The sequence below is a fragment of the Silene latifolia genome, chromosome 8 (genome assembly GCF_048544455.1).
Source record: "Silene latifolia isolate original U9 population chromosome 8, ASM4854445v1, whole genome shotgun sequence".
Taxonomy (NCBI): domain Eukaryota; kingdom Viridiplantae; phylum Streptophyta; class Magnoliopsida; order Caryophyllales; family Caryophyllaceae; genus Silene; species Silene latifolia.
Genome location: NC_133533.1, coordinates 611,431 through 623,151, shown reverse-complemented (window position 1 = coordinate 623,151; position 11,721 = coordinate 611,431). Strand labels below are relative to the sequence as shown.

The following is an 11,721-nucleotide window of genomic DNA, read 5'->3' as shown; positions in this document are numbered from 1 at the left end:
TACTTATTTTAATCACATTACCCCACAACAATACTTATTTTAATCACACAATACACTCCCTCTCTTCAATCTCCTACCCCATTACAATATTTTACCATATAATACTTTCCTCCCTTAATTTCCGTGCCCCCCATAAAAGGGGAGGGTTATTAAGAATCGGAGGGAGTATGCTTTTATTTTGTCTCAGGTGAGTGTAATTTGGTTCAAATGCAATTCTCTTTAAATTGAAACGGGTTTCAGTTATGTTTAGATAACTTAAATCGAGTGCTCGAATAGTGATCATCGGTAGAGATAAAAATGAGCTTTGTTAAAGTGTACTCCCTCCTAGTCGCCGTATTGTTCCCTCTTTCCATTTTTCATACTACTCGGGTTTTGTTCTTTCTTTTCTTAATTACTAGTTTTAAACCCGTACAAATTGCACGGGTATGTTGTTTCAAAAGTGGTCATAAAAAATTATAAATATAGATTAAATTTTATACGGAGTAGTAGATATTTCTTCTTTTTATTTTTAAGGGTTATTTAATAGGAATACTATTATCTATGGCGGTCCTTCTTAGAATACTATGACCTATGGATTAACTAAGAATATTACCAACTATTGTACCACTTCTCTTAAAACAGAATCCCCCTTTATTTTACCTGATGCATCAGGTAACCATGACGTGGGGCACTTTTTTTTGTTTATTTAAAACTTCACCCCCTTCTTTTACATCTTCATTACATCGGTCCCACTTTTGACCCTTTCTAATTTTTTTCATCTTCCTCCTCAATACCTGCAACTTCCCCCTCTCTCCTTTCTCCTTAATTTTTCCTCCATTTTCATATTCATTTATTAACTTCAGCCTTAATAGTTAATCAATAATCTCAAGTAAGATATCATTTAAATCAATAATAAGCTACTACCCAAGAACCCTCATCAACACAAACAAATAAGGTATCCTCCATTTACATCTAAGTTTTATACCTCACAAAATTCATACAAGTACCGAAGATGTCTTAGCCTAGTGGTTAAGACGGAGGTATCCTGGACAATAGGTCTCAGGTTCGATTCCCCCCCCCCTTATTGTAATGCAACTAAGTGCGCGCTTCGTTGAACCAAAAATAAAAATAAAAATTCATACAAGTAACCGGTAATGGTCTCACTCACTATATCACCACCACCACCACCATTGTCCACGACCACCTATCTCGAATTCACGACCCCTATGCATCTATTCTGACAGCCATAATAACACCGCCATTCCACAATCACCCAGAATTTGAAGTAAAATTTACCCCCAAATTAAAATGGGGATTTAGGGTTTTCGAAAATTATCACTGTTATTGGTGGAGGAGCACGGCGGTTCAAGGCGACAATAGCTGAAGTGGCAGATCAGAGGAGAAGGATTGGTGGCGATGGGTGGTTTCCGTGACCTTGCTTGATGCGCGTTGGTACTTGATGCAAGTTGGTGCGTGGAGTTGGGTGTACGGGAGCAACTCTGGTGGGTTTCTTAGCTATTTGTATTTAATGGTTGAAGAAGGTGATACGAGATATGTGTTTGTATTTAATTAAGATCGGGCAAAAGTTCAGTATAAATCAAACTTAAGAAAAGGAGGAGTAATAAGGTAAGGTTAAGGAAATGGAAGGAAGGAAGCTGGTTAATTAGTGTGTTTAAAACAAAGGCAACCTGTCATTCCGGTTGCCCTTCCACGTATTGTAATATGAGGGGAATGGTGTCATACTTGGTAGTATTCTTAGTTAAATTATAGGTTGTAGTATTTTGAGAAGGGCACCCATAGATTGTAGTATTCCCATTAAATAACCCTATTTTTAATTATCTTAGAAATATGGAGTACAGTTTTAAAGTAAAATAATAAAATCTCCCAACTTTTTATTTAACAAATTTTATTGGCCAATGTAATAGTTAAGTTTTAAAGATCATATTTTAGATTTAAAATAAATTTTCACTTGCAATTAATGATACATTAAGGTCAATTGGTCGGGTAATTGTTATACTAAGATACGCCTTATTGTCAGCTAAATTAGAGTTTTTACTCGGTCTTGTTACTCGGACAACTCAAATAAGGCCAACTTATATCAGATGAAACAAAATTATTCACACAAAAATTAACATAGAATTAGTGAAATTATAAATTGTTACACCCATTTTTCATTTAGTTAGACCGCGTGCAGGACAAAATGAAAGTTTTGATCTGTACATATCTAAAAATGACAAATTTGACCTAGTTTTCATTTAGTATATATTGTTACATAGTAGGCGGGTCAAAAATAAAAATTGACCCATGCACGTTTAAACCGATTTAGTCAATTTGTTAAATATTCAAACTTGTGAAATTATCGTTTTATATAGATATATATTATAAGTAAAGGTAAAAAAAAAATATATAGTTCATAAATCTCATTAAAATGTAAGTCACATTATCAATAATTATGTGTTAAAAGATTATATGAATTATGAATGTTAAAAAAATTGAATTAAAAATAATTTTTATTTACTATACCCGAACAAACTATTTTCCATAAAATAATTAGAAAAATATTTCCGACCAAATCTTTTATTCTGTATAAATTAATAGCCCATACCAAGAAGAGAAAGTCTCTTATAAAACAATATTGTAAAACCATTTGTAGGAGACTTTAATGCCTCTGTTAAGGAGAATCGTGCTTGGTAGAAATTATTTTATTGAGGGTTATAAAAATAAATTATCCCTTAGTGTAACACCCCGTACACCAAGATCCCTTACCAAGGTCATCCCAGTGTATGAAGGTGTTACCAACTTGGTCACCCGAGGTAGTAGATCAAATAAACAAAAGAAGAACATCCCCTATTTACTAAATGAATAGGTGAACTCATAAATTTTCCCTCTAAAAAGCAACTTTTTAAATAAGGAAATTATTGATAATTTAATTGTATTTACTAATAAATGTAATTAAAAATTAAAAAATGTAATTTCATTATATAATTATTTTCATTAAAGTTAATCTTTTCTTCAAATTATATAATTTTTCACTAAACACTAAACTATAATATTTTATGTAAAGTATAAATAATATAAAATTTTAAACTATTAAATCTTTTATTAATGTTATTATTTAAGAATGACTTGACTCATATTTTGTGTATAAACATGATTTGAGAATGAGACTCATACTATTCGTGCTATGTATAAAAAAAATCATTTTGATTACTTTTATAACAAAAAAAAATTGAGAGAATTTTTAAATTGGAATCACTAGCTCTCTGGTATAAAAAAACACTTATAAAAAAATACATTTTTGCATATTACTCAATTCTCTTGAATTAATTTTTAGTTTTTTTTTTGGTCGAAACAAAATACAATAACGAGAAAAATGAAAAATTTATAAGAAACCAGTATTATTTCACAGTTCAATTTTACTCAGTTTTCCTGGTTACAGTTCAATTTTTTTTCTCATATCAAAATATAATAACGTAAAATATGAAAAATTAATAGGGTGTTAATTTAGCATGATTAAGTAATACAAAAATAAAAACTCTAAAAATACCGCGCATTTATTGCGCGGGATCTAAACTAGTTTATATTATAATACTTTAAGCTTTTACAACCCAAAACTACATAACGTGATACAAAGTGATAACTGTGACAACTATTAAGCTCATGCGTCGGGACTTCTACTTCGCTTGCGTGGTGACTCGATTCCCCTCCAAACCCATCAGCAAACAAACCAACTGTACCTACTAAACCAACTGCTCACCATCACCGAATGGATCACCACAGTTTTTCAAACATAATACGGGGTCAGTTACTGAATAACCAAAATAAGACAAGTACAAAAAGGCAATCAGTTGATCATCATCCTCCTCCAGTCTCCCGATCTCACACAGTAACCGACTACACACCGAAGTGTGTCTTCCTGCCAGATTACCCATCACAACAAGTAATCCTCACCGCTAGTGGGGACCGCAGCCAATCCCCAGCTAAGCCCGCACATCAACGAACGATATCCATAACTCTTAATATGCACATCCCCTCCCATGGCGGGTTCCACGGAGGGCGAACTAGGGTGTGAAGCCACTCCCGCAAGTGACTCCACCACAACCATCACAACATCAACACCACATCAACACCAACACTAACACTCTCACAAAGATCGGCAGACAATCAATCATACACAATACAATACAATCTCAAAATAATTAAACAGGAACTGAGTAGGGAAACCCTACCTTATCGCCAAACCATGAAAATGCATCCACAATTAGCCAAGCAAGACTCCGAGACGCATCCTACAAATGGTAACCATATCCTCTTATAAGACTACCCCAAAAGCCTATTGAAAACGACAACAAAACAGCGACTTATCTAGTGACGCGGATCGACGGCGACAACGACAACATCCTTATAAGCATCCTTCATGAGTAATCCCCATCCCCTTCCATGGTAAATGTCTAGGCTATATGAGAGTGTAGGGAAAGGTGGGTGATAGGTGATAGAGGGATAAGTAGGGTTAGAGTGAAATGGAACCGTCGAAAATGAAATAAGACTGCGAACTTGCGTTTTATAATAACGCGTCAACAGCGGCTATACTCGGCCGAGTACTCTAATACTCGGTCGAGTGTTCCCACTATTCGGCCGAGTCGTCTCTACTAGGTCGAGCAACCAACCGCATAAGTCACTTATCCTCTCACATATCCCCTCCTAAGATCTTCCGTGGTCAAACGGTCGGTCAAAAGGGTCCTTAAACATCGTGGGTATTATACTTAGTTTCACAATAAGAGTTATGTAAAACGGTTTTAAATGAGAATTTGCCTACAAAAATAACAGTTACTCTCTCTTAAAACAAAAGCGGGTCAAATATGATCTTAGTTAAGCATATAAGTTTCCTTATGTATCCAACTTTTGTCATATCCATACTAATTTATCCATCTTAAGATTAAAATGAATATACTCGTTTTAAATTAAAAATTATGCAAAAAATAATACGTAAAACGGGTGAACTTAATTTGAGTATGGGTTTAGATGAATCCCATGGTGGCCAATTAGCCCACGCCCAAAGATACCTCTATCATATATAGCCTCATGCCCTCATATATTCATCATATATAATCATATTTTGTACTTTAAAAAAACTTAAAACAACTACAACCACCATTTGTTACTCTCTTTCTCCCCTCTCAAATCTCACCCTGCCCTAGTCACCTCTCACCTCTCTCTTATTCTAAAAATTGAACCCCGTGGATCAATCACTACCCTTAACTTGAATATTTTTTTTTTTTTTTTTTTTTTGGTGCGAAAGAGGGGCTTAGCCCCGCAACTAACTACTAGCTATTACACGAGGGGTAGTAACCCCAAATATGTCCTCCCTAAGGATAGGACGGAGTTCATTCAGAGGAATATCTAAGTGCGTAATTAAAGTGCTCGCGTTAACTCCCTTGTTGGCCAGAAAATCAGCTGCTTTGTTGGCTTCTCTATACGTATGCTCCAATTTGACCTTCCAATGCCTTTCTCGTATTAGATCCTTGCATCTTTTGACAATAAATTTCAGTCCATTACTAACCAGCTGGTTTTCATTGATGAGATTAACACATGGTGAATTATCCATATGTATGATGAGCTTTGTTAAGTTGAGAGATTTCGCTCTTTCTAGACCCGCTAAAAGGGCTAGAAGTTCCGCCTTCATAGAGGTACATGACCCACAAGAGAAGAAATAAGCAGTGATAAAGTTACCGGTCTCATCTCTAAAAACTCCTCCGCTCCCTGCAGGGCCGGGGTTTCCTTTGGATGCTCCGTCCGTGTTGAGAAGGGTCCATCCGTGAGGTGGGGGTACCCACCGGACAAAAATCTCTGTTCTTGGGCTTCATGGAATGGGGATAAAGATGTTATGACGATCAAGGGCTTGCTTCGTAAGATGAAATTGTTGATAAAGAAATTCCCTCGGGTTTAGGGGGTTCTCATTGTCCCTTCCAAAGACGATATTGTTACGCCATTTCCAAATCCACCAAGAAGTAATAGCGAAGTACATGGGCCAGTCTTCGATAGAGGAATCGATGTCATTACTAGCATTTTTGGTCAACCAAGTTAAGAATTGAGAGTTAAAGAAGAAAGTGTTGGACAGACTAACCCCCATTTGCTGCCATATTTGCTTGGAAACATAACACGATCAAAGTAAGTGTTCGACTGTCTCCTCAGCTGCGTTACATCTAGGGAAAGTCGGGTCATTTCCCATATTCCTTCTAACTCGATTCACATTGACCATTAATCTTCCATGCGCCGCAAGCCATAAGAATGTTCGTACTCGCTGTTGGACGGGCAAACGCCATATTGAACGCCATACAGGGGGTTCAAGTAGCTCGGCATAGTCGATCCCCTTCAAGTAACCCATCGCGGATTTAATTTTAAATTTTCCGGATGAGGTACCCTGCCAATAAAGAGAGTCTTCTAAACTCGGATCAATTACAAGAGAGATTGAAGCAATTTTCAGGAGAATTCCTTGCGGTAGAAGGTCAGCGAACAAGTCCCATTTCCACCCGTTCGATTCACACCACATGTCGCTAACAGTTGCTCCTAAAATGTCATCCGGTATGGGGGCTAGCACGTTATCAGAAAGACACAAACCATCAACCCAAGCATGATCCCAAAAAAGGGTCCGTCTTCCATTGCCCACTGCTGTTGCCGTGCCCCTTACGATGGTCCTAGCTTGTGACGATATCCCAGCCCATACATTGGACATGTTGCATTTTGGTTGAAAAATATCTATGTCGCACCTGTTGTTGCAGTACTTTGCTCTAAGAACTCGTGACCATAAACTTTGAGGCTCAGCCAAAACTCTCCATCCCAATTTTGTTAAGAAAGCTGCATTCGCTTGTCTAGCTGAAACAATACCCAATCCTCCTCGAGATTTCGGTTGCTGTATCGTCTCCCAGTTAATTAGATGAATGGACTTTTTATTCTCATCGCCACCCCATAGAAAGCGCCGCGATTTCTTGTCAATCGAGTCACAAATAGTCCGCGGAATTTTTGCTGTCTGCATACTATAGTTAGCTATAGTTGATAGAGTTGATTTTACTAAAGTTTCTCTCCCAGCTAGCGACAAATTCTTCGATTTCCAACCTGCCAACCTGTTATTAATCTTCTCTTCCAGATATCCGAAGGTATGGCGAGTGACCCGTCCGTTGATAGTGGGCATACCGAGATAAGTTCCCAGGTCGTCTGTCTCGTCAAACCCCAAGGCCGTGCTAACCTTAGCTCGAGTATCAATGTCTGTGTTGCTTGAGAAAAACACCCGAGACTTGGCTGAACTGATTTTCTCCCCTGACGCTTCACAAAAATTATCAAGTACGTACCGCATAACCAGCGCTTGTTCCTCGTTTGCTTCCCCGAATATTACCATATCGTCTGCGAAAAATAAATTGGTGATGGACGGTCCATTTCGGCCGACAATTATTGGCCGCCAGTTCTTGTTGTGCACCTCAACATCAATTGCTTGTTGTAATTTTTCTAGACACATAACGAAAAGGTAGGATGATAATGGGTCACCTTGTCTTACTCCTCTTGATGGGGTAAATTGTTCAGTCGGTTCTCCGTTCCAGAGAACTTGCATTCTCGTAGAAGTTACGCACTCCATGACTACATCGACTAATAATCCCGGGAAGCTCATGTCCTTCATTGTATCATAAATAAAGTTCCATCGAAGTCTATCATAAGCTTTCTCTAAGTCGATCTTAATTTCCATGAATCCTTGCTTGCCCTTGCGTTTTCGCATCGAGTGAATCGCTTCTTGAAAGACAACGATGTTATCTGTAATTTGCCTTCCAGGGACGAAGCCACTCTGAGTTTCTGAGATGAGGTGCGGTAGTACCCTTTTTATGCGGTTGGCTAGTGTCTTGCTAATAATTTTATAAGCCACGTTACACAAGCTGATCGGACGAAATTGAGATATAGTCTCCGGGTTTTGTACCTTGGGTATAAGGACAAGGTGAGTATCATTAAGGCCCTCAGGCATACCCTTACCTTCCAATGCTTTGATAACCATATCACACAAGGACTCAGCAATAATGTCCCAATTTTTTCGATAGAAGAGGGCTTGGAATCCATCGGGGCCAGGTGCTTTCAACGCTCCCATATTATTGATTACCTTTTCTATTTCAGCGATATTAAATGGTCGAGTTAGCCAATCCCAATCTTCATTGGAAAATTCTTGAAATACATTCCATGGAAGCTTATCGTCAATTTCTTGCGTTTGCTCCTCGGTATAAAGCCATTTATAGTATTCGACCACTATTTTTTTTACTTCATCCGCATCATCAGTCCATTCACCTCTATCATTCTTCAACGAGCTAATCCGGTTTCGCCATCTTCGCACCAAAGTGCTTACATGGAAATAAGCCGTATTTTTATCCCCATCTTTTATAAATTCCATGCGTGATTTCTGGTACCAAAGGAGCTCCTCACGAGCTAAAACCTCGTCGAGCTCTCGTCGAAGACGAGCTTCTAGTTTTATAAGATAACTGATTCGTGACTGTGAGAGTGCTTTTTGGCATCCTTCAATTCGCGCCATTAGCTCTCGCTTTTGTCTAAATATGTTCCCAAACACCTATTGGTTCCAATCTTGGAGTTTTGTAGATAAGTCTTCGAGTCTGGAGGGGAAGGAACCCTCTGTTTTCCAATTATTCGTCACGAATTCTTTAAAATTCTCGTGAGATAACCAGCAGGCCTGGAATCGAAATGGTCTGTTAAGAGTCGATAAGGGGACGAATCCATTTGGTGAAATTAAAAGCGGACAATGATCTGACTGAATGGCAGGGAGGTGTTTAACCATCGCATCTTCAAACATCGTACCCCACTCCGAGCTGCATAGGGCCCTGTCGAGCCGTGCACTTTGTCTCGTTTCAACCGAGTTTCCACGAGCCCAGGTATGGGGAGACCCCGAAAAGGCTAATTCGATGAGCTCGCAATTATCGATCCATTCATTAAATTTCTCGCATCTCCTTTCCATGTTACGGTCTCCTCCATGCCTCTCGCTAAGAGACCTAGTTTCGTTGAAATCACCTGCAAGCAGCCATGGTCGGTTATTGGTTTTGGCGAAGTTCTCCAACTCCGACCAAAGCTCTCTTCGATTTGAGGGATCCGGGCTCGCATAAACAGCGGAAAAGAACCAAGGGTATTCTCCGTTCCTGGCTACTTCAACTGTAATATACTGCTCGTGCTCTTTCACCGGGGTTACAGTGATCAAGTTCGTTCTCCAATACAACCATATCTCACCACTATAACCCACCGCATTGACCCGTGATTGTCCATCATATCCGAGAATCTGACCCAGCTTCATAGCATGATCCGGACCCATGTGAGTTTCCACTAGCGCGAGTACTGAAGGTTTGTAAGTTTTAACTACTTCCTTGATTGCATTAATCTTTTTTTTGTTACCAGTACCTTGGACGTTCCATACCATAAACTTGATATGGGGTAGGTTAGGGCACAAGTTCGGGATTTGTGTACTCATATGATCAGGTAAAAAATTTAACGATGATAGATAAGCGCGACTTACGAGCTTGAGTATCCTATCAATACTCCATGGTATCGATAGTTCCATCTGTAGCTTCGAGGGACATCCCTCCACTGCTTCGATCTTGATGTCCATTATTGGACACTCCGATATCATCACCCCCATATAAGGAGCGGCCATCTCCGGCCACGTCATTATTGTGGTCTGTTGGGTTGGAGGTATCACCGCTATTTGGGGGTTTTGCGGGAGGCACCTCGGCTGTGTTAGGGGGCGGTCTAGATAGGAGAAGTACGGGTGAGGGTTCATGGCTGGTTTGATTGTTGGTAGGGCGAATAGTTGGCACTGTGTTTTCGGTATTCTGCTTTGATGATAATACGTTGTTATTTGCAAGAGGTGGATTGTTTGGGATTATTTGCAAATTGGTAATATCTTGTAAAGTAGATGAATTGTTATTAGGAATATTGGTGGATTTATGGGATAAAATATTTTTTGTTTTTTGGAATATATTTGGTGGAGTTTTTGGAAGAGGTATTACTTGCTAAAAGTCTGTTAGTTTTTTTGGTCAAAGATACGATTCTTTGGTTAATTTTGGAAGATTGGGCTAAATTATTGGATGGAATATTATTTGTATTATTTGCTCCGGGAATAATGGTATCCTTCGATATTATGGGATTTTCAGGATTATCATGGTTGGTTGCTAGGATATTGAATCTCGATCCCGGGGTTTTCGAGCTCTGCCCGAAGTTGAAAATCGGGGCTCCGACTGGATGGACTATCCCTGATTTGACCTGATTAGCCTCCTGCTTCTTCCTCTGAGGCTTCCTTACCATCATCCACTCACCAAAATCGTCTTTCTCCTCTGGACGGAGTCCTGCTTCTAGCGAGTTAGCCCCCACTGCAGAATTTGTGAGGACTGATTGATCCGTCTCATTCTCCAGGATCATAGTGGCTTCAGTTGGATGATGCTTTGGACACTGTTCTAACGAATGGCCTAAACGACCGCATTTAAAACAAATCATCTTCAATCCCTCGTACTGAATACAGTAGACTTTGCCGTTCAATCGAAATTTCGAAAGAAGAGGTCTTGAAATATCGACCTCAACACTAAGCCTTGTGAATTGCCCTCGCTCCGCGGATGCGGTATTCTTATCAACCCTTATAACCTTCCCTACCTTTGACCCTATCTTCATCAGAAACGTCTCGTTAAAGTATTCAACAGGTAGGTTAGGGATACGAACCCAAGCCGTTAGATACCTAATATCGTCTTCAGACGGGATAAAATTAGGGACCCATTTTCTGATTGTCAAATAATGATCGTCAATCATCCATGGACCCTGTGTCATCACAAACTCATAGTCTTGCTTGGTAGAGAATCTTGCAACATAATAGTTGTTAGTAAGGTCCGTCAATGTGAGTTTTCCCTTAATACACCATTTGGCTTGTAATTTTCTCATCAATGCAAGGTATCCAATTTTTTTATCAAACATTTTGATTATCAATGAATGTCGCCAAGGTTTTCGAATTGCTGATTTTTCAGATTTTGTAAGCCGGATTCTTGGACACAGATCTTCATCATCATCTTCCTCTGACTCGTCATCATCCTCTGAATCTTCTTCTATATCATCGAAGGACGATGTATCAAACGATCCCTCTGCAGGGCCAAACCCCTGCACCATAGATTTATACGACACAGGGGAGTTGGTCATATGATTGACATTTTGAGAGTAATGCACAACAGTAGAATTAATATTCATATTCGATGTATCCTTCGATGCGCCAACAGTTGACTGGTTGGCGAGAAATTCATCAATATGCATCGTTTTCCGTTTAGCATTCTTTTAATTTGGTATGGTAGTGGGTGCATTGCTCTCCCTGTTTTCTGGAACAGGATTTGCGGCAGTTGTGATCGGAGGGGCCTCCGGCGGGAGACCATTGCTTGGTTCAATCATTTGAAAAAGCTAGGTTTTTTCTCTCACTAGATTTTTTCTCTCACTAGGTTTTTTCTCTCACTATTCTCTTCAAAACTATGAACAACTTGAAGTCTTTCTCGCAAAATGCTGTAAAATGAAACAATAATACGGTAAATGATGTGCAAAGCGGTACCCTTAACTTGAATATGATACTCAGTACATATTTGCATATATGATGTTTCTTTTTTATTATATTGGTTTAAGGAAATTTGTTACTCTTATTTTATTGATTATTCGAATTGATATTAGTAAAGAGTGTTGCAATTT

At 38.9% G+C, this 11,721-nt stretch overlaps 1 protein-coding gene across 1 annotated transcript; it reads right to left on the bottom strand.

The window, feature by feature from the left end:
• Positions 1-8,575: 8,575 nt before the first annotated feature.
• On the bottom strand, positions 8,576-9,679 carry LOC141597474 (uncharacterized). Its single transcript, XM_074417940.1, has one exon. It carries the CDS (start codon positions 9,677-9,679, stop codon positions 8,576-8,578), a length of 1,104 nt encoding a protein of 367 aa, XP_074274041.1.
• Positions 9,680-11,721: the final 2,042 nt, after the last annotated feature.

Excerpts from the sequence above, each read along its gene's own strand:
- LOC141597474 (XM_074417940.1), bottom strand. The coding sequence starts at position 9,679 with ATGACGTGGCCGGAGATGGCCGCTCCTTATATGGGGGTGATGATATCG.